This window comes from Desmodus rotundus, chromosome 4 (assembly GCF_022682495.2).
Source record: "Desmodus rotundus isolate HL8 chromosome 4, HLdesRot8A.1, whole genome shotgun sequence".
In the NCBI taxonomy this organism is placed as follows: domain Eukaryota; kingdom Metazoa; phylum Chordata; class Mammalia; order Chiroptera; family Phyllostomidae; genus Desmodus; species Desmodus rotundus.
The window spans coordinates 110,148,155-110,172,332 of record NC_071390.1 but is presented as its reverse complement, the minus strand read 5'-3'; the positions used below and the strand labels follow the sequence as shown (position 1 = coordinate 110,172,332).

The window sequence follows — 24,178 nt, the reverse complement described above, 5'->3', positions numbered from 1 at the left end:
TTTCTTTTTTTAATTCTTTTTTGTAAAGGGACTATCCAGAGAAGGCTGTGTCTAAAAGATACTATGCCAGTGCTGATTACACCTTTAAGGAAAGCTTTCTTTTTTGTCTCAGAAGCCACACCTGGCCAAACAATGATTGGATGTCCTAATATTTTAAATAATAAAAGACACTGAAGCCAGTGAACTGCCAAAACTGTGCCATCAGTGGACTCTACCCCTATTTTTAAAAATCGCTTAGTATCATCTACCTACAACTGAGAAGGACAGATAGGATTTAAAGGGAGAAAAGGAAAAATGCAGCTGAAATTGGACCACAATGATTAGGTTATGCCATGAGGGAGTAAAAATATAAGACAAATTTTTAGACCCCTGTTTTTCAAAGAAGTTTCTGACAACTTAGAAATAATGATTTAATAAACAATAACATGATCTATAACCATGTAGATGTGTGGATGTATTTAGAAATATAACATCAGCTCTGGCTGGTGTGGCTCAGTGAATTGAGTGCTGGCCTGCAAACCAAGGGGACACCAGTTCGATTCCCGGTCAGGGCACATGTCTGGGTTGCAGGCCTGGTTCCCAGTGGGGGGCATGTGAGAGGCAACCACACATTCATGTTTCTCTCCCTCTCTTTCTCCTTCCCTTCCCCTCTCTCTGAAAATGAAATAAAATCTTAAAAAAAGAAAAGAAATATAAGATCAGAGACAAACTACAGAATAGGACCCTTCATTTTTTTAAACACTACTTTTTATTTCCTAAAAGGACTAGTAAATAGATAAAATAATATGACAGGAGGTCATAATTTTCTGATTATGAAAAGAAATACATGGAGAGAACTTAGATCATAGAAAAGGTATAAAGAAAATAAAATTTAAGTGGTTGAAATTATGTAATAATGTATCATTTTTGTATTTTTATTTTCAGTCATTTTTGCATCCATACACATGAGCATGAATGTGAGAAGTCACAAAATTGAAGCCCCTGAATGTGCTTTGTTTGGTCTTCATAGTATGTGTATGCATGTATATATATACTCACACACTATAGATGATAGATAGGTAGATGGATAGATAATGTTGAGTCAAAAATTTAAAAATTTGAATTCACATACCAAATAAGATTTATGCCATCTCTGAGTGATTTATGCCATCTCTGAGTCAAGTGCAGGATTTGGCCACATCTGGGCTCCCCTCTGCCATGACAAGACTAGACTAGAACTATTGGGGCACCTGTCTTCAGAGGGCTCCTTTCTCCAAGTAGCCCCACTCCTACCTCTGCATCCTATTCCTCAGCATGATGCTCAATTTCCATTGCCAGTAATTATACTTCCCTACAGTAGAGATAAGAGTTGGGTGCTGGGGGGAGGAAAGATAATTGTGAAAGAGAATGTTAGACAAGAAGGCTGAATGTTCTTGAAAAACTGCAGAAAGGAAGATTATTGAATTTTAACAAGTATCTCCCCTGACAGCACTCCTCACTGTGATATTTCTGTGCACTCTCAGCAATTGTTTACACTCCCTGGTAGCAATACAAAATATTGATAACATATCAATACAACATGGTATGACCTGCTTTTTCCTTTATTTTATTTTGAAAATCGTTCAAACTTCTTTCACCAAAACATAGTTCATAATACCCCATTTTATGTTAATCACATTTTTGAAGACATTTTTAATGCACCTTTAGTTGGATATTTAAGTTGCCTCTAATAGCTCAGGTTTCCAAATGGTATTAGTTTAGTCATTATTCTAGTTCTTCTGTTATGTTTTCTTTCATCTATTAGTTTTAATAGAATTAGTACTGTGATGAATATACTTTCATATAAATCTCAAAAACAAATTTTAGAAGTGAAATCTCAGGGTCAAATGGTAGAAATATGAAAAAATGTTTAATACATACCATCAAATTGCTTCCTAGACAACAACAAAACGTGCACGAGTGGACACATGTAGCCGTAACTTATTCTGCTGTTGCACATGATCATTTAAAAGTATTTGTCAATTCAGTGGGTAAAACACTGTATCTCATCTTCAACTTTTATTTCTGTGATTCTTACTTTATATACATGTTTTTATTTGAATTCCTTCTTTTGTACATCTTTGTTGGATTTGCCCACATTTTTTCTATTATTATATCCATGGAGTTTTGCTCCATTATAGATGTATATATTTCTTAATTTGTTGTTCATATTTGGTTATATATGACGTTTCTGATAAATGCAATTTTATGGACTTAGATATGTAAAACTTTTCTTCACATTTTCAATAGTTGCTCTGATTTAAAATTTTCCCTTATAACTTATTTTACTTAAGAGCAGAAAAATTTATCAAGGCAAAGATTTGGCTTCCCTAGATTGTTGTCTAATTTTCTGTAGTTTCACTTTTTACTTTTAGTTCTTCAATTTATTTGTTATTTCTGTTTGTTTCTAATATTAATTGAGGTTTCATATTTTCACCTCCATAGAATTATCACAGGTTTTCAAATGATATTAGTTAAGTCATTATTCTAGTTCTTCTGTTATGTTTTCTTTCATCTATTAGTTTGCTATTCAAGGAAAAGTATAAATACTGTGTTTATTTTTGTGCCAGTAGAATCTTACAATAATTATTATCTAGATATGTCTTCTTCCCCCGCCTTGGAAATATCCTTCATAACTGTACTTACGCGCATGTCCGTTTCTCTCTGAGCACCCTCAGAGCTGTGTGGCTTGTTTCCAACACACTCAAAAACTGTGATCCTTTATGAACTGTGATAGAATGTGTGTAAGTGATGCATATACGAGGATTAGAGTGGGCATTGTTTCCTCCTTCACACAACCAATGAGGACTGGACGTTTGCAAAGGGAAGCATGAAGGCAAGTGCGTGGTCACCATATTACTATAGTTGCCTTACTCAGAAAGGATACTTTTAAAGGGAGATGAGTGAGTTTTCAATACATCTTTAGTAATCTAAAAAGAATAAACCTATGGTTTTACCTCCTTCCTTGATCTATAAATTATACATGTCCATGGGCAAGTTTTATTTAAATTGCAAAGCTCATTAGTTGAATTGTGCAGTGGAATTGCAATTGTGATTTTTAAAATGCTTTACTGTCTTTTCTGATTGTCCCTGAGCAGTGGCCCTCGTGTATTCATGACAGTGTGACTCTAAAGCCAGACTGTGTAGTTTCCGAGTATGCCTTGGCCACCTACTCCCTAGGAAAATTATTTTCCCTCTCTGTACTTTAGTTTCCTCATCTGTAAAATAAAAATAGAGTTCTACTCATGGGTTGTTATGAGGATTATGTGAGTTAATTTTTGTAAAGATTTTAAAACAATTCCTGATAACCAGTAAGTGCTATATGCTTGTTAATTGAATCAGTGAAAGCTTCTCTTATTTTCATACCTAGGCCCTTCTACTTACAACTGTGTCTCGGTTGTTTAGCGCTCTAACACAAAAAATGCTCCAATACACTAGAGGGAATGAAACAACTTAGGAAGCCTCCAAATATTTTGTAATCTAAATGACTTTTAGGGAAATACATTTGGATTTTTACGTGTTGAGTTATCTTAAATTATGGCAAACTGCAGTTTTGTTTTCCTCATTCAAATGTAGAATAGGAATAAATAAATAAAATAGGAATTAGAGGAACCAATTGGAGCTGTGTCGTAGTTACTAATTACCAACTTTATCAGTCAACGAAGAAGTATTTTCAATGAACTCAAGGCCTGATTCGATAATAAAGGATTTTAAAATTTCTCATTAAATGGTCATCTTAGGAATGTTGGGCATCAGGTGGCTTTTAAGTTATTTGATTTTTTAATTGTTTACTACAATAGTAAAAATCAACAGTATAAATGGATATAGTTCGTATTCACCTTAGCTCATATAGGGTTTAGTTTAATACAGATCATAAAACTACTCTTCAAAAGTCTCAATAAATTGTTTTCTTATTGTTGTTGGATACTTTACACACTCATCAGTACTCCTTAGAGTGTGTAAAGCAGACCAGTGCTGGTCTGTGGTGGTTTGTTTGTAACAAATGCATAACAACTAGGAATAAGAGTTTAGACGCGTATAGCGATTTTACAGAGTAACTTTATGTCTCTTAATCCAATAATTTTAAAAATTGGGGGTTACACATATGAATTTTCTTTGCTTTTATCCAGTAATTCAATTCTATTATATTTTACAAAAGTATTGGTCAGCAACATATTGGAAATTTAAAAGAAAGAAAGAAAAAGAAACATGGTCCTTCACCTTGGTGAGATAGGCGGCCTCACCTATTAGACAAATTGGAAAATGCATTGGCATGCTAATGGAGCATTTGATTGCCAGATAAACACTGTATACAGTGAATCAATAATCAATACTTTTGTTTGTTGTGGTTACCACTTTGAATCAAATTAACAAGTCATTAACTATTTAAATCTGTGTCTTCAAGTGAATTTGTTGGACACTTTAATTCCACTTAGGTCTTGTGGTTTATTCTTTGAGGGTAATAACAGGCTTGTTTATCTTTTTCTCTTAGTGATTCAACACGGTATTTGCCTCTAGGAAGCCCTTCCCAGAGAGCAGAGGTTGACACTGTGGCACTGACTGGAAACTTGGCAGTGATGTTTGCCTTCGCTCTAAAACTCAGATTTCCCTCTTAAAACCCTGTGAGGAGTCCTGTCTTTAGGTCCACAAACATCCGAGTAATCTTAAACTGCCATTTAAAGAAAAACAAAACAAAAAAAGATTATAAAATCAATGTTGCCGGTTTTATTCCCTGGCCTGGGATATGGGGACTGTCTGAACAACATATCTTCATTCTGGACATTCCTTTGTCCCTTTTGGTGTAAGCCCTGTGTGCTAACATAAACGGCCTTGATATTTAAAAAAGGATATTACACAGCTTTGAAAAATCTTATCTTCCTTGGCAGCACAGGAGTTAAACCTCTTTTTTTTTTTTTCACTCTATGTACCAAATTTGGCCTGTGATTCCTTTGAATGGCATGAAAAGCAGCAGGCTGGGTGTGAATCTCCTCCCCTCTCTTCCTTTCTCACTTTTAAAATATGCCTGGCAAGGACCCAACACACCCCCTCCCCCAGCCTCAATCCATTTTGCCCTCCTGTTCAGCTGACTAAGACTCCAGTGAAAGACGAATTCCTTCCCCATTGTTAGGAGGGCCTTCGCCTGGTAAAAAATATTCCATACATATGTAGACTCTGAATAACATGTTTGGTCTTTTCCCATGCTTAGCAGGTTTTGTAGCTGCCTCTTTAGAGACCCTGTAGGTTTTTTTTAAATTCCCATAATAGCAAAATTTTTAGTGTCCCATAATAGCTGTTCTCAATTCATTGACAAAGCACCAAAACACAGATCTTTGTTCAAAGGGTTTTCATTGTATCAGGTGTTGTGAGCCAAACGCGAAAGCACTTAAAATGCCATTAAAGTTATAAATGAATTCATTTATTTAAAAAGGGGGGGCGGGGAGAAACACCATCTTTAGAGGTTGTCTCTATAGACATCTTTAAAGTGAGAATATGTACAATACATACTCTATGTAACTGAAGATGAGGGTTCATTATTCGGGTGCAGATTTCTTACAGTAGGAGCTTGGCGCACAAACAAGAAAACACAGCAGCTGAGTTAACTGTCAAGTCACTGTATAAAATAAATATAATATAGGGACACTCTCAAATTTTATGAAATGACAGCTTTCTGAACACATTAACCTTATCAACAATGCAAATACAGTCAACTAGTCAGTCTGCAGACAAGAAGGCTGCGTGTCATTTCCTAATTCCAATATTGGAAGATGGAGGCATTCTTTAATCATATCAATGCTTTGTTGAAAAAGCAACCCGAAATGGGGCTTTTTTGTTTGGCTTGTAACAGCTAATACAATTAAGGAAAAAAAACTTTTAAGAACCGTTAAATAAATGCATTTTGATGCCTAGTCATTGACATCAAGGTGCCTTTACAGAACCCCCCAAAAAGAAAAATAATAATCACGGTGATGTTGCTATTTTTAATTAAAGTCAGTCTAGCATAGGGTTGCCAGATTTGGCAAATAAAAACACAGAACATGGAGTTAAAGTTGAAGTTCAAATCATAAGCAAATGATTAATTTTTGGTGTAAGTATATCCTATGCGACATTTCGAGGTATACTTACACTAAAACTTTACTCGTTGCTTTTCTGAAATCCCACTTTATCAGGGTGTTGTACTTTATCTGGCAACCCTTGTCTATCATCCTTGCCACACTGTGGTTTGCTATGAAAAGCATGCAGAGCTGGATCCTATTTCCAGGGTCAAGAACAAGTGCTGGAGTTTCTGTGCTTACTCCAACTGCCAATGTAAAAACTTTGGCATATCAACGAGACCAGGAATGCTTCCTTAACAGAAATAGAATACACTTCCAATTAGTCATTTCAGTTTTGTAAAGGAAGAGAGAAAGACCTTGCCCACTTGAGAAGAAGGTAAGAGCTGGCAAATAAGAAAAAGAAAAATCTGGAACAAGCAGGAGGGGAAAGAATTTTTATCAGGAAGTAACAGAGTTGGATACAAATAAGTTTGAGTCAGAAAACAAAATACTTAGCGTAATTAGATTCTTAGGAATCAGAAATTAGAGACAAAGAGAGAGAAAATGATAAAAGGACATAAAAAAATGTGTTTTTCCCCTACGAAGGCTGCTTTTTCAAAAATTCCTGATGATCAGAAAGTTAGACATTTTGTGGGAGAGAAGTTTCCAGACACATCATACCTGTCTTTCTGAAGCACCATTTAATAGTTGGTCCAACTCCCAGCTGATAGAGAATAATGCTTGTTTTTCTTCTTTCTTCCTTCTGTTAACTCACGCCTTCGGGTGCTTCCTGTTCCTCTATATCCTATAAGATGAGCTGCCACAGATCCGCACCTCTAGCTTCAACGACATTGCCCTCAACCATATGAAAACACCCCTGAGATGCTATATGACCAGGGCAGATTTTCTGCTTGTTGGCTCTATCTTAGCATTTCTCTGGGTGTGCTGTGAAATGCAGGTGCTTTGGCTCCTGCTGGTGTCTCCTCACTGAGATTCTACATTTCAATTTACTTCCCGGTGACCAGAATCCCAATACATGTGGGACACACAGGCTCCTAGGACATGTGGCTTAGGGTTTAGGGTGTTGTTTGTCAGGATGAAAGAGGTATAATTAGTGTGGTTGCTTTTGGTTAGGATTTGGATTTTGGTTTTGTTTTCTGTACTTGAGGAGAGGGAAGGATATCACAGAAATTTTATTTATATGAAAAGGAGAATTACAGGTCTTCTTGCTGGTAATAATAGGACAATCATGAATGTTGCTTTAAATGGATCGATTCCTTTTTTAACACAGGGACCAGTCAGAAAAGCCAACTATTAAAGAGTCATTATAAGAAACAACAAAATATATTTTTTTACTTTTATTTATTGACTTTACAGAGAAAGAGAGGGAGGGAGTGAAAGAGAGAGAGAGAGAGAGAAAGTGAGAGAGAGAGAGAGAGAGAGAGAGAGAGAGAGGAGAGAAGCATTGCTTTATTCTACTTATTTATGCATTGATTTGTTGCTTCTTGTATTTACCCTGACCAGGGATTGAACCTGCAACCTTGGCATATCGAGATGATGCTGTAACCATTTTAGCTACGCAGCCAGCACTATTCTTTTATTTTTATTTTTTGTGAAGTAGAATATTTTTAATTTATTTTTATTTTTATTGAATTTATTGGGATTACATTGATTAATAAAGTGATATAGGTTTCAGGTGTGCAATTGTATAATACAATACATCATCTGTATATTGTATAGTATGTGCACCACCCCAACTTGGGACGATGCTCTAACCAAATGAGCTACCTGGCCATGGCTATTATCTGATTCTTAAAGGGGTAAGTTATCAAAGTATGAGAAAAAGAAGACAAATAAAATTAAATCTTGCAATTCATACCAAAATGTAGAAGAAAATTACATTTTTTAGCCCAAGTTTCTCAAGGTTAAACTTAACCTTTGAGTTTTAAGTATAGAAAGTTTATTATTGTTTTTCCTGAGTTACAGATGAATAGTCGGCCCAGTTCTGAACAGGGCAGTATTTTTGCTCGTTCGTTCCTTTGCATTTGGTGAGCACCCTCAGAGTTGAAGGTGACTGAGTCATTCTGATTGTCTTTTTCTTAGTAGGAAATGGATCCCTTTGATGTGAAGCTGTTCAGAATCAGTGAATGCTTAGGGAAACAGGAAAAGGGAAATCTGCATTATACGAAGCACGGAATCAATCTACAATGTATTAAGAAAACACTTGATCCTCAAAATTAAGAAAGAGAAGAGCAAAATATTCAGTCCGTTTTGGACTCAATACAACCTTTAAAAGATCACTTAACTCCCTCATCACTAGACACTTTAGGAAGTGGATTTCCAACTGTGTCCTCCTAAACACAGGGGGTTCTCTAGGGCACATGAGGAGTGAAAGCCTGAGATTCGTGCCACCTCTCTTATTCACCCATAACTGGGTCCCAGCCTCAGGCCTACCCTCAAACACATGCACTCACTCTGCCTGAATATTTCTCCCTGCTGGAAGGAAGGAGAATGTCCTGCTGTGCTTGCTCCAGTGGGGTCCCAGAGACACACTTTCTAGGTCCCACAGGTACCCCTGCAGATGACAAGCCCTGTGAGCTCAGACCAGTTGCTTTCTTCTGCATGCCCAAAGTTCTCATGGGAGTTAACAAAATAGGGGTTCTAACTGGTAACTCAGCTCACTAACAACTTAGTCATAGGGACTGAACCAGCTAACACACCCGAATAAATCAGAACAGTGTCTAGTACCTGGTAATAAACTTCCGCTATCATTTGTTTCTGTTCTTGGGCTTGGCACAAGTTTCTATTCGAGGGAAAGTATCTACTGCCTTAAAAAGTGTTTGGAAGGACTACTGCTTCAAACCAGTACTTCATAATTTATGATCCCGCTTTTGTCCTTTTATCCTTTGGCTGAAAGCCAAGCCCCACCCCCTGAACTCCAAGGGTTAAAGACATTCCCTTCCTTTCCCAGATCTGAATTCAGGGCTGTGGTAGTTAATGATGTAAGGATGATGATGGCATCACAGAAGCTATTTCATTATAACCTTTTGTTTTTCTCTTGCTAACTTTTTAAAGGGAGAAACATTGTTTTGATTATCTAGGCATTCAGAACTCTTTGGAGGTACACTCTACATGAATGCTGTTATTATCACCCACAGTCAGTGAAGTACTTGGGGATTAGAAGTGTTATGTAAATGTTTATACATTATTACACTGTGGCCCAAGATCCACAGTGGGACAGCAAAGACAGCCAGGGAAGAAGCATGAAGCCCCAGAGAGGCAGTGGTTTCTGTAAAAGGTATGAAATTCTCTTTAATTTTAGCATAATGATGGTTGCATTTCTGAAGGGAGTCAGTTACAGCCATTAAGGAAAGTATGTGTGGCTGTACAGGACAAACACATCTAAACTGAGGGTTTGCTGGATGTTTTAGGCATGGAGTTTTTAGAGAAAAGGGTGATAGAGAATGGATTTAAAATGCTGTAAAGGGCATCTGGAATCCACTAGAAGAACTTCCTGACAATAAAAGCAGCATGCTTTCTAACCCAAGCTGTCATTACATCTTTCCCAATGGAAGGAACTGCTTTCTCTTTCTTGGTAGGCTCTATCTAAAGGCAAAAACATGGAACCCCTCCTCCCAGCTGACGATTTTAGGAAGTAAGGTCATTACAGAATGTTGAAGCCTATTCTCTTAAAATCTTTACTCTTCCTCATAGAGAAAGTCTTTGATTGGTGCAGGAGTGTCCCCAGTATCCCTAACACTGGCTAAACTCTTTTTAACCAAGAGAAAAAAGACCTAGATCAGTGCCTTTAGCTGGTCCATGTGTCTAGGTACAACAATAAATTCGTTCGGCCAGTGGAGCTGATTTTCCATTTATGGTAATGATCTTAAAAAATCATTTAAAAATAAGTGTGAGAGAAAAGAGGAATTTGATATAAAGAGAGAGGCTACCAAGTAAAGCTCCTGAGACATGCAGATGCACTGGAAATCTTAGAGACCTCGGTCCAGAAGCCCCTGTACTAGATGATTTCAGGGTTTTCTACTTCCAGGGTCCTTGAGGACGGGACACAGAGCTTCAGCTGCAGAGTCTTAGGTGGGACCTGGGAAAGCTCCAGAGGCAGCGCTTATGAAAGTAAGAAACCTCTCCCCTCACAAAGGAGCTACATCAGCACAGGCGGAAGAACTGTGGACACTAAAGACAAAACAATCCTGTTCTTGATATTTTAAAAATATCTGCTAATGCACGGTTTTGGAGGATTATTGAAAGGATGTTCAGTTTTGAATAAAGGACAAAAATACAAGTTGAGGGAGAAAAACCCACACCTTTTTTTCTTAATGTTTAGAAAGATTCTCTCCCCCAACCCCTTCATATTTTTTTTTAAAAAAAACACAAGAAAGAAAGGAGGGGGGAAAGCAGTGTAACAAAATCTCCGCCAGAAAACACGCAGTAAATTCTAGCTTGTTAGCGGCCCCATTCCAAATTATTTTTAAAAAACAAATCCTAACAGTCATGTAGTTACAGCCCCTGAGGGAAGCTCTAAGCCCAAGGCTGGTGTCCCAGAACCCGAACCACAAAAAAAGGAAAGAAAGAAACCTAACCGGTCTTCCGACAGGAATATGAAAGCAAAATCTCCGAGGCAGCAGGAATGCCCCAAAGGAGGAGAGGGCTGCAGCTTGCAGTAATCTGTAAATGATTGCGGGTAAAGTCTGGAGGCTTCGGGCTTGATCTGTGTTTGTTCCAAAAGAAAGCCAAGGAGGACGGTGTTAATAAAGAGAGATTTAACGGAGAGCTGTGCTCGGAATAAAGTGGGCTACAAAAAGGTCAAATTTGATCAGTTGGAGCAGATTACAAGGGCTTTCAAAGGTGGTGTGGAGAAATGAGCCGGGGCTGGGAAGGAATATAGCGCCAGATTGATTTGGGGGTGGAGAAAAGCCAGGACAAGTGCTTATCAATCCTGGAAGTAAGAAGAGCTGGGCTGGGCGCCCCATCGCGCTGGCCCGAGCCAAGAAGCCGGCGGGCTGGTTCCTTCCCCTGCACCCACCCCCTTACCCCTCCTCTCGGATTGGATTCGCCTTCAGCTGCCTCTTAGACAATGGATTCCTTAATCTCTGACTTGGATCCACTCAAAGACTGGAAAGTTTTAAGGTAGGCCTGCTTTCTTTCTCTCCCATCACTGTTTCAGTTCATGGCCAAGTTCCTCCCCACCCCCACCCCAATTAATGAACGCTGGATGCGAAGTGCATTGGCTGTGGTGGCTTTCAGTGACAACTAGCTCTGCGTAGAGGAACACTCCGCTTCGATAGGGAAACAACTCCAACACTTGTGCGAATCGAGGCGTCAGAAGTCTCGTTTCACTCCAAGAGACGAATGCGGTGCATTTTAATGAGAGTGTGCACAGTTTTACTGAAATGATTCCTTACACCAGCTCACTCACAGGACCCCGTTCTCATCTTTATTATTGTATTTCATGGGCCCGGAAGAGATGAGAGGGGATGTAGCAAACTTTTGGGGACTTTATATAAAAGAAGCAAACTCTTTCCAGAAAACATTATTCCTGCTCCTCTTTTAACAATCTGTGGAAATGTGTTCCTCCTCTGACCTCTCCTTCCCCCCAGGTCAAATATGGAAAAGCTGGAAAAACTCAGTTGACCTTAAAACTGAATGAGTAGAATTTATGAAATGAGGTCTTTCTCTGAATGCTCCTAAAAAGTTGAACTCTGACCTTTGCATCCCTCAGGGGCCCAGGAAAATTAGAACCAAGGAGCTCAGCGTGTCAGATTTCATGTGTCCCCTCCACCTCCTGGGTCTCAGCTGACTCTTGGTTGAGTTCACAATGAATTTGTAGGTTTAATGTAACACCAAATGGCATTTCCCAGCCAAAAAAAAAGGACTTTGGGCAAGTTTTAAAATATGAAAAAAGTGAAACTGAGGGAGTTTTTGAAAGGGATTCCATAGGAGGTCAAATTGTCCTAAGTATCTACCCCGAAACACGATTCCATTGGAACTCAATGTAGACTAGAATAGAAATGTGTGTGTGTTACTGGACCTCTTTTCCTAGCATTTATCTTGCATTAATTAGCTAGTACTTATTTCCCTCTCATGGGTTCTGCCTCTGTGTTTATCTACTTTTCTTATTTTTCAAAGCAACAATATTAGAGAAAAGAGCAAGTAGAAGAAAAAATAGCCAATATCCATCTTAATGATTTTCTTTTTGTAAATCCTTGCACCCTGCTTTCTAGAACTTTGCGTGTGTCTGTGCTGCACCTCATGTTGTGTGTGCCATGTTAGGGTCTGCTTGCTTCCTCAGGTAAATATCGCACATATTTTCATGTTGTTACCCACCATTCATAACCATGATTTCAATGGGTGAAGCACCATAATGTTGGCGTACGTTGTTTACTAAATTATCGTTTGTTGAAAACTTAGATTGTTTCCAGGCCTTGATTTGTATTAACAACAACACAAGGAACATCTTTGTGAATGTAGATTTTTGCTTTTGTTAAATAATTCCAAGGATTTCTAGATAAAAAGGCATAAAGAGTTTTATGGGTCTGTCAGTGATATTTTCTTCTGTTTGTAGGTTAAATTTGATTTGTAACTGAGAAATGGTAAAGTACTTCTGTAAACGTTCTTATGATGCTGCTCTTAGAATGAATTTCATTCTTTATTTCTTTAACTGGATTGGTAGTCTATTTCTAAAATTGAAATATTTCTTTTTTAAAAAAGATTTTATTTATTATTAGAGAGAAGGGAAGGGAGGGAGAAAATGGGAGAGAAACATCAATGTGTGGTTTACTCTTGCACAGCCCCTACTGGGGACCTGGCCTGCAATCCAGGCATGTGCCCTGACCAGGAATCGAACTGGTGTCCCTGTGGTTTGCAGGCCAGCACTCAATCCACTGAGCCACACCTGCCAGGGCTTAAAATGAAATATTTCTTGAGAATACTTAAAAAATTCTTTTTGGTGATTAACTTATTAATATTATCACACAAATGGATAATGTAGGCTATGGCTCTAAGAATGGGTATGATGATTATAAATTTTGAAGATGTAGTCCTCCAAAGGCCTTTTTTAATGAGCCTTAATCTGCTTAAAAATCAGTGATAATGTTGCCTTCCCCCTAAACGTGTCCCTAACATAAGTGAAGTTTATTGCTAAAGTAAAGTTTCCCAAACTTGGAGTGGCAAGACCTGGCAAAGAGATATATTTTTCCATCAACCATTTTGGGTATGCCAAGTTCATTCTGTCCTCACCTCTTCTTGGCAAGCATAATTTCATCAGCTTTTTAACTGTGTAATCCTTTCCTGAGGTAAGGAATTATAAAGGGGAGAGTGTTTATGAATTGAATTTTATGTTCCTTAATTGTTTACAATGAGGCTTTTCTTGACTAATCCTGATTCATTGAACCATTGAGTCACCAACAGTAAGTCTCTATCTATTGTATGTGGGAGATGCAAAGATATAACATGACCTTATAAATGGGACAACTAGCAGGAGAATGAAGATGTATATGCTAATGCCATACGGAGTTGTATGTGATACAAGTTTCATCCATAAAATGCTTTAGAAATCCAGAGGTGAGAGCCCCCGTTCCGTAAGGAAGAGGAACACTATTAGTGCCCTTGTCTAATTAACAAATGATCAGAATGCTTAATTTATAACAGTGGGAAGGCTTTCAAACCTGTGTTACCTGGAATGTTTTCAGATGTTTGCTCCAGGTATGCAGCCTGGAGTTCTGCCAAACCTGTTGCTCATGAAAAGTGATCACATGGAACAATTTTTAAATCTGCTGACACCATAATTTGGTGTTTCAAGATATGATCTGCTGCAGGGATACAAGTTCAGGTCATAAACCTTCTCAACTATATGCTTGCCATCACCCTAGGTATATTTTGTCAAGTGGAAAATCAAAGCAGCGAATGGTGCTGTTGGCTGTTTTACCAGTAATTTAACGTCTATGTTAAGGGGCATAAAAGAAATCTAACTCCCACCCAAAGACACCAACAATTTCCAACAGTGATACTCTAGAATATTGGGAAAGGACAAACCCAAAAGTTTCACACAAAGAAAACATTCAAAAATCAGCTAAATCAAGAAAAATATAATTAGTGTACTGAAAAAAAAAGAACATGACAATTTAGTAAACCTTGGGTAAAAAGAATTAAAAACAAACCTGGCAATATGTTTAACACAAGATTTAATGCTCATAGGTGTTACTTGAGGGAAAAAAAGTTGGCAGTGAAGGGAAGTTAACAGGAAGCAGACCTCTGAATACCTGGCCTTTGCTATACCCCTACCCATGCCCCTGCATCACCTCCATGGAAGAGCCTAGAGAACCCCAAATCTAGTTTAACCATACCACTTAGAGATTAAGGAATTGAGCACACAAGATGAAGTGACTACATTAGGTCACAGAATTCATTAATTGGACAGGTTGCCACTATGCCCTTCTCTTGAACTCCATCTTGTCTGCTGCGGGGTTGTACTCACCTTCACTTCTCTTCTTATCTCTCCTTTCATGATTTAAGACAGCTCAGCTCAGCCCTCTCCTCAGAGTTCCCAGTCTTCTCAGCACAGCCAATGATATATCTTAATGATGACTCAAGCTACACAGGTTATAAACCATTTCTATAATCACCCCCAAGACCTGGTTCCTTTCTGCTGTTCACAAGCTTATGAGTCACACAGCCATCCCGCAAGGTACTCAACTGGAAAGCTAGGCATCCTCCCTAATCCCTCGTTTTCCCTCTAATTACATCCATGCGGTCACCAACTCCTATTGATTTCAACTCCTAAACATCTACGGATTCTTTGCTTTTCTCCACCTTTCCTTGCATTTATCTCGTTTGGCTCAGAAACCTACAGCTTCCTAACATATTCTCCTCCTGCTTCAGTTCTTGCTCTCACAGTCTAATATTTTCCACACAAGGGGAATGAAAACACTTCAAAAGCCATTAATCGTATCATGTGACTTTTCTATTGAAAAACCTTCCATTACTGTTCAAATTAAACTCAGCATCCTTATTCTAACCTACAAGACCTCATCTGACCTAGCCCTGACTGCCTTTCCAGCCATATCTTCTCCCTCTCTCCCCACAGACCATGTTGCTCCAGCCACTCTGGTCTTCTGTCTCTTCCTCCAACAAGCCAAGCTTATTTTGGCCTTAGGATATTTGCACAAGCCGCTCCTCTTCCTACCTGGAAATCTTTGCTATTTGTAGGTCTGAATGCTGCTTGTTATACAAGTCTTAGCTCAAATGTCACCTCCTCAGAGAAGTTGTCCCAGACACCATGATTTAAAGTCATTCAAAAGTCACTCTAGCATATCTCCCTGATAGGTTGAGCCATATAAAATTGCCAATATTCAACCATTTTTGACCTATTAAAAATATTTCAATTTCACATGGTTTAATTACTACTCTCATCATTGCACTTATCAATACCTGTTATTTTTTTAAAGAATTCATTTATTTATTTTCAGAGAGAGGGGAAGGGAGGGAGAAAGAGAGAGAGAGAAACATCAATGTGTGGTTGCCTCTCACACACCCCGCATTGGGGACCTGGTCTGCAACCCAGGCATGTGCCCTGACTGGAAATCAAACAACCCTTTGGTTCTCAGGCCCACGCTCAATCCACTGAGCCACACAAGCCATGGCAATACCTGCTATTTTTACATGTACTTATTATCTCTCTCAGTTGAGTATATGGTTTGTATGTTCAACTGGCATATACCCAGCACCTAAAATATTTCCTGGCACATAACAGATAATGAGTGAGTGAATGAATGAATTGAATGAAGTGGATACTGTTTGTCTTCCTCATCGACTTCACACTTTTCGAGGCCAGAGGCTTTACCTATTTTGTTCATACTCTAATGACCATGTTTACCACAGTAGTGGTGGTATATTATGTGGTGGTATATTATATATTGTGGTGGAATGAATGAATGAATAACTAACTCACTCCTACCTCCCAGTTTACTAATTCTATCTCCACATCCTCATTTCTGTTTCAATTAGCAAAGTCTCTGAATTTGATAACGTGGGCAATTTTTACTTTCTCTGGGCATCTGATAGACACCTATTATTCAAGCAGAATTTATCCCTTCTATACAAGAGAACGATCCAGATCGGGAATGTACAAACTTTGATAAGGGCAAAAGGGTAAATACTTTAGCTTTTGATGGCCACAGAAACTCTGTTGCAATGATTCAGTTCTGCCATGCAAACTGAAAGTAGCCATGATATGTAAATGACTACGCTTAGGTGCAATCCAATAAAACTTTATTTACAGAAACAAGCAGTGGACTGGATTTGGTCTATGGGCCTTTGCCTACCTCTCATCTGTTAGCTAATGATTTGACCCACAAGAAAATAGAAGCATTTTTGGTGTATAGTTGGAGTGATGTTTTCAATCTCATCTGACAAAGAGCATTTCATAAAGTTGCCTTATTGGGGAAAAAAGTTTTTAAAAGATCTTGGTAATATTTCAAAGGTCAAAGATGTTTTAGATCATGAGCACTTTATCTCACAAAGATGATTATAATCTGGAGAAAATTTATGGTTTACTACATCCCTGAAATGTTTGGATGAACCTTAATGCTATACAACAAAATACACTTTGACCTGTTCCCTTTCTGAGTGTGTGAGAAACTCCCGTTAATGAGAACAGCACATGTTGGTGGAAAAAATAGACCAGACCCTGACATGTTTGGCCTCCTTTCCTTCTTTTTCATCGCTTTCTCCAGCTCATTTAGGATACATTTCTCTTTCAAATGCCTGATAAATCTCCCAAGATGAATTCCAAATTCACAGAGGGAAGCTTGCTATGTATTTTTGAATGGATGCCATGTGTAGATACTCTTCGGCTCACATTACATGACATCTTAAAAATACTTGGAGGAAGGACAAGCTACGTGGAAGCTCTGTTGGTTTCCCCTGAGGGTAGGCTGCCATCTGAAGTATAGGGTTAGTCTTACAGGATGAGATTAGAATTATGAATGCTTTCTATGGGCCAGGTATTATGCTAAGTACTTTGTATTTAATATCCTATTTAATCTTTGCAACAACACTATGAAGTAGGTGCTCCATTTGGCACAATGGGGACTTGGTTTTTACTAACTGAGCCAGAGCACTTAGAAAATGATGCCATACTGTTCTGCCATAGCACCTTTCCCTGGTACATTGGTAACTTGACGAAGCATGTTGCCTTAAGTATGCCTCCAGTGGGAAAATTCACACCACATTATTCTTCTTTTTCCCACAGGAAAGTTTGAGGAATAATGGCCTACTTACTATAGGGTACTTTTTAAAAACCTTTGCAAGAACAGGGGGGCAGTAGGCTATGAGAATATAGAGAAGATCATGTAATAATTCTCTAGGTAGAATGAATTACTGTATATGTTTATGAAAGTGAATACAAGATCTGGGCCTCTTAAATAATTTATTACATTGGAGAATAATCTACTTTTCACAAAGCATGACTAATGTAGCACATGATATAACTGATAATGACAAAGGTTATTATAAGATCACATAAAAATGCAATTGCATTTTCATCTCATTCCAGCATTCAAAAAAACAGAAATACCTTCATGAATTGTTTCCATTCCATTGACACAAATAATCAGTACAAAAAATATTCATTGACAATTAGTTTTCTCCCTCCCGAATGGTTCTGTTTCCCTAGTGGGCTGTACCAGCAACGTATCAAGGACAAAAACAACAAACCCAGATCATTTGAAATTTCAAAGAAACACAAGAAGAGATTCCTCATGTAATCTCCCAAAGGTCAGGGACCACAGTGAAGCTATTTTCCCAAAATAGAAAACCACCTGCTACTTTTATTCCAACATTTGGGACTAGAAAGCAGAAAGTGCTACTTGCCTCCCATACTCCCCAAATATTACGTGTTCAGGCTCAACCTCCCAGAATACTAGAATCAAATGTGATAAGGTGTGCTGTAGGAGGGGACTCCCAGGGCAGACTTCCTGTCTCTTCTTATGCAGGGCCCCTGTGTTTAGCTGCTCTCTGCATTTTAATACAACAGGACAAGGTACCTCAAGAGATCAACCACTCACCCTCCTTTCTACAATTCTATGTTAAAAACATCTCCAGTCCCCACACCCCATATGTTTCCTGAGGACACGGACTGTCTTTTATACCACTGTGTCTCCCGCAGTGTCTAGTCCTGACCCAGGTTTGCTAGTTCCTAATTTCAGCTGAGAACTCCTCACGAAACTCTCCTTCCTTCCATCCCACCTCCCAAAGGAAGGAAAATGTCCTTCTTGTGAATGCTCCTAGCACTGAATTGAAACCTGAGATCTCCAAATCCACGTGCATATTTTCTCCTTTGCCATATTTATATATACCTTTGTTCCATTAGGAGGCTTTAAACCCTATGAAGATAGATAAGATCCATGTCCAATTCATTGTCACATCCACTGGCATCCTATCCCAGACCCTGCATCCATCGTATCCCCAGACGCTGCAGTTCGCCCAGCCAGTATTTGAATGGACATCACATTCCTCATTGTAAGATGAGAGATTGAACTAGACTATGTATCTAAGGACTCCCATTCATAAAATTATATTATCTCTGTGAGATAGAACAACGAGCGCTCTCCCACAGATCTCAAGTCCCACCTGTAAGCCATACCATGCTTCCTTCGCCCACACGGTAGAGTTTTTCTGGAAGTAAAGCAATTCTCTTCATATTGATTCTCATTTTCCTTCACAGATCTTTTATTCCCAGTCCTTCTGTAGAGTTGATAGACTGAACTACAAACCTGTTTTCAGATGTGCTGTCTCTGAACTCAGGCTGTATTATAAATCAGCTGTTGGAGGGATGCATTCTGCTGACGCGTACTGACATTAGCAGTCACGTGACTATTCCTACAGGGCGGAATACTGCAATCTAACCAGATTGCAGGTGTTACACTTATCCTTGGCTTGGGAACTCCATTTTCTTTTTCATTGCACAAGTTTTTCATTCTTATAGAGACACAAATGCCTAAGCCAGAAAAAAAAAAATAGAGGCCCGTGGAAATGGCAGTTTTATATATTTTATTGTGTTTCCTGGTGGATAAGTGAAAGATTTTGTAAACTGGAAAAATGTTGTCCTCATTTAAGTTTGGCATTTACAAATGGAACTTAATGCTTCCTCTGAGCCTTGGCACAATGCTTTGCACCATCATTATCTTCCTTATTGACCATAACAACCATTAGTGAGTGCCGAAGAGCTGGAATGCTCTGCTCCTCCATGAAATCTCATGTGTTTAAAAGGTTTGTTCTAACCTAAGCTCCTCAGTGTAACTTTGCCTGACAACCTTATTCAAATTGGCCACTTGCCACATTGCCACTTCCTCAACACTTAGTTGTCACTCTACAGAGATGTAATTTAAATAACTATTTGGAATGTGGATTTTTTCAGATAATGATTGGCATATAACATTATTGTAGTTTCAGTTATACAACACGATCATTTGATGTTTGAGCATATTGAGAAATAATCACCACAGTAAGTCCAGTTAACATCCATTACCATACATACTTACAAATTTGTTTTTCTTATGATAAGAACTTTTAAGATTTACTCTTTGCAACTTTCAAATATATAGCATGGTATCATTACGTATAGTCACCACGCTGTACACATCCCCAGGACTTATTTCGTGACTGAAAGTTTGTACCTTTCGACCCCCTTCATCCATTTAGCCCACCCCTCTGGTGACCATCAGTATGTTCTCTATATCTATGAGTCTATGAGCTCAAATTTGTTATTGTTGTTGTTTTGCTTTAAATTCCACATATAAATGAGATCATACAGTATTTGTCTTTCTTTAACTTATTACCCTTGGTATAATGCCTTCAAGGTCCATCCATGTTGTTGCAGATGGCAAGAATTCCTTCTTTTTATGGCTGAATGATATTCCATTGTGTTTGTACCACATCCTATTTATCCATTATCTGTCAATGGGCACTTAAGTTGTTTCCATGTCTTGGCTATTGTAAATAATGCTGCAATGAACATGTGGGTGCATGTATCTTTTTGAGTTAGTGTTATCATTTTTTTGGATAAACACCCGGAGCATAATTGCTGGGTCATATGTATGTTAGGCCTATCTTTAATTTTTTGAGGAACCTCCATACTGTTGAGCACATTTTCATGTGCCCACTGGTCATCTGAATGTCTTCTTTGAAGAAACGTCTATTCAGATTGGCTGCCCATTTTTAAGTTGGGTTATTTTCTTTTTGCTATTGAGTTGTATGAGTTCTTTATATATTTTAAATATCATATGTTATCAGATATATGACTCACAAATATTCCCATTTGGTTGGTTGCCTTTTCATCTTGTTGATAGTTTCCTTTGCTGTACAAAATGGAATGTGTTTTTTGATTTTCTTATCTATTTCTTTGAGTTACAGAATAATTTCCATAAAAGCAGAAACCACATCTCCATTTGAAGGCCCAGGATGATAGGGTGTTTATGAAATGCGCACATTTGAAAGACATAAAAAATATAATTCTTTTATACTCAGATGGAAAGTAAGATTGAGTATATTAAATGGCATTATGCTTGGGGAACCAACAAATGTTTGGGTCCTATAGAGACCCCTCATGTACAAGTGTCCACAGAGACTAAGGATGGAGGGACCAAGAGGGGACCCATCAGTTTCTTAACTGAGGATTCTAAAAACCACTTGTTTGGGAATCCCTAGAGGGGCTAGAACATTCTATAATACTTAGCTGGCCTTCTCCACTGCCACTCCTGCCAAACCTGGACCCTCATGGCCTGAAAGAAACAATGACAGATTGAAGCACAGTAATAGTGTAGAATTAAATGTGCCTCGGTTCAAAAGCCCAATGTGTATAAATCCAATGAGTTGGACTGGACTGTTAGGACACCCATTTTTTCCCTAATCTAATCTAGATTGTTCTAAATAACTTCTGCTCTGTTTTACATTGAAACCTCAATCCATTAGTTAGGAATGTTTCAGCTGAAGGTAACCAAATATTGAATGTTTCAGGTCCATTTTACAATGATCTACACCAAGGGTTGGCAAGTTGTTTCTATAAAGGACCCGTTAGTAAATGTTTTGCGCTTTGCTGAGAAACCATATGGTGTCTGTCACAACTACTTAACTCTGCCATTATAGCACAAAAGCAGCCAGAGACAATATATAAGTGAATGGGCATGGTGGGATTCCAATAAAACTATTTACAAAGGCAGGCAGAGGGCTGGATTTGGCCCACAGGCCATAGTCTGCTGACTCCTAGGTTAGCCAATTGACCACATATGTTCCACTGAGATTTAGACCTTTAAGAAGCCTAACAGCAAGGACCACAATAGGGAAATCGAACCAGAGAAAGCAACAAGAGAAAATGTTCCCCACATGTTATGCACTGAGCTGACCTAAGCTGTACTGGGCTTTAGCCCCTGGGAAGAAGAGAATGTACAAAGAGTGAAGGAGGGATAGTTAGACTTTCTCTGATCAATCCAGGATCACCTTTCATTTTGGCTATATGGAGGCAAGAGCACAGCATGCTACATTTTAAGGAAGACCCAACACTTCTAACCCACCTGACCTTAACAATGACCTGGAATCTCATCAAGTGATAGTAGGAACTCATCCTATTGGGAGATTATGAAATGAGACCAAGGGAGAGAAGAACTCCGGGAAAAACATGCCCTACAAGGATTATAGGAGTTGTGGGAGGAAAGCAGCTGAGATAATTTACTGCCCGTTGCCCACGAGAGCCAGAAAATGACTTCTTGAGGAAATAAAAGTTGACTTTCAGTGCCTTTGGTCTGTACCCACAATTGCTGTCTCATTACCACAAAATCAACCTCTGTAGGATGTGGTCAGACATTTTATTATTAAAAATAAAGCTCATTCCTGGATTGAATGCCAAATTGAAAACATGCATGATCATAACAAACAAAGAGATCTAGCATCTCATAGAAGTCCCCATTTCCTACTTATAACAGGTACCTCTACAGAACAAAAATGGTATTTTTGATGAGATTTAGGATTATGAACTGGCCCTGGGCCAAATGAAGTAACATGGCTTTTCCAGCTTCTTTATACATTATAAGGCTCTTCAGAGAGATCAATCAGTTACAGCTTCCTAGAATTTAAACCAACATAATTTGACATCAGAGAATTTACATTTTGTGGCTTACTGGCAGCTATGCAGCAAACAATGGGAGGGTGCGGGAGCAGCCGAATCCAGGTATGAGAAGTTTGATGATGCTTTCCATATTGCTGCCCCATAGGTTCTGCCTAGAAGACCTGAGTCAGAGACACTCCAGTGTGAGCTGAATTCTTCCTGAGTGTGAGAGCTTCCTCTACTCTTGAATCTTAATAAATTACCACTTTACAATAAGTTGTCCTTAGACTACTGGATCAAAAAGGTCTGTTTCCTTTGTCAAAGAACTAGAAGTATACAAGAACAGGACTACAAGAAAATCACTGGAGAGGCAAGTGGTTTGAGGCCAAATTTCTTTCTGAAGGACTTTAACTTCATTATAACATTTTCCTGAATGGCAAAAAGCCTCCTTGAGCACCTGCCCTCACCCAGGTTCCAATCAGGTGCCCTCCTGACTGCTGCCTTTGTCCTCCTCCTTCCTCGCTGTTCCCTCTCCCTTTAAGGAGCAGAAGGCAGATTTCATCTCTGGGCACCTGGCATTGGTGACGATGGACAGGTAGTGGTAGGACGGAGCAGAGCCACATAAGGCAGAATGTTCTCAATTTTATTTCTGTAGGAAAGGAAGGAAAGGGTCCTTACTGTCATCTTTGAAAGCAGGCTAAGTGTATTTGAGGAAAATAGCTCCTGAGGACGTAGATTTTGTTTTATTAAAATAACTGGGTTGGAGAGTAAAACTTGTGTCCCTAGTCCCTGGACGAGTATTTGCCTCACTGTCTTCTCTCATTACAGAAGGCAGGCAGCAAAGTGTTTTTCCATTTATTGAGCATATCTTGGGCAGAGCTCTGTTAACAGAACTAGTGTGTTGTGCTTTTGAAACCTGGTTTTAAGCTCTGTCTGCAATCAGGCAGAGCTCTCTAGAGGAGAAAGCTATATTAAGCTTTAATTCTCTAGTTAATTTTTTGTTTGTTTGCTGCTATAAAATTGATTTCCTTGTCTTTTGCTTATTCTCTGCAGGTCACCATTCAGTAAGTCGGCAGTCTCTCCGGCACTCTCAACCAGCCCATTAGTTAGATGGGGATCAGAAAGAAATATTTTGCATATAAGCTTCCAACATCATAAAGTAGAAAAAGAGACAGTAAGAGGATTTGAAGTCCTGGACTCTATTTCATAGCTTGGGTTTTTCACCCTGGTAATTGGTTTTAAATCCCTTTTGATCATTTCTTTTTCTTTTTTTTTTTGGCAGACAATGTTTTTTCTTTATAAAAACAGTGAATGTTTTTTAACTTGTGATAACAACATTCTCCCACATAGATCTTTTATTTTCATTGACCCCTGCAACTGTATTCGCTCAGAACTTTAATCTCCAAACCATAAAATGAAAGTTTAAACCACATCTTGAGGCAATAAGTTTCTGCCTTTGCCATTGGTAACACTCAGAGGCTTTTGTTAATGAGAGATTCGGGTAAGGGAAAAATAAACCTGTTCTAGAAAGTCTCAAAAGATGCCCTAATGTTTCACAAATCTATTGATTTAAATACATTGAACTTCTCTTTTTATGTGATTTAAAAAAAACAAATCAAAGGCAAATTTAGTTAATTTTGTGTTATAAGGTGATTCTGAGAGCTGCCTCTCTGCTTCTGACTTTAGAGAAACCTCTGTTTAAAAAGATATTTGCTGAAAACCTAATCTACATGATTATAGCAATCAACATGTTTCGAGTATATTGAGTGTATTTTGCAAATGCATGGTTTAATTGTGACATTCTCTGTGTCCCTTTTCCTACAATTATTTTCTCTGCATTATGCACATACTGAATAGCCAAAGAGCTGTCTTGTCTGTAAGGGGGGAAATGAATGAGTGGAAAATCAAATGTCCAGTTAAGTAGTGACAAGTCTCTGTACGGATATTGAAAACAAGTCATATCTTAAAAATACAGTCCATTCTTCTGAGGGGCCTTGGATAAACAAACTTGGTA

At 38.5% G+C, this 24,178-nt stretch overlaps 1 protein-coding gene and 1 long non-coding RNA gene across 4 annotated transcripts in view; both read left to right on the top strand.

The window, feature by feature from the left end:
- The first annotated feature begins 10,763 nt into the window (after positions 1-10,763).
- The window catches only part of CELF2 (CUGBP Elav-like family member 2), a 499,109-nt gene continuing 485,694 nt past the window's right edge, over positions 10,764-24,178 (top strand). For 2 of the 3 annotated variants that reach the window (XM_045186434.3, XM_045186435.3), the window contains exon 1: positions 10,764-11,195. In XM_045186434.3, coding sequence (XP_045042369.1) covers positions 11,143-11,195 — 53 coding nt within the window. In that variant the 5' untranslated portion in view covers positions 10,764-11,142. The remainder of the gene's footprint in view (positions 11,196-24,178) is intronic. The other variant, XM_045186444.3, reaches the window with a different exon arrangement.
- LOC128780647 (uncharacterized) lies at positions 12,327-23,275 on the top strand. The gene is made up of 3 exons (XR_008426591.1): positions 12,327-12,357; positions 22,331-22,389; positions 23,218-23,275. It is a non-coding gene; the product is annotated as an uncharacterized lncRNA (long non-coding RNA).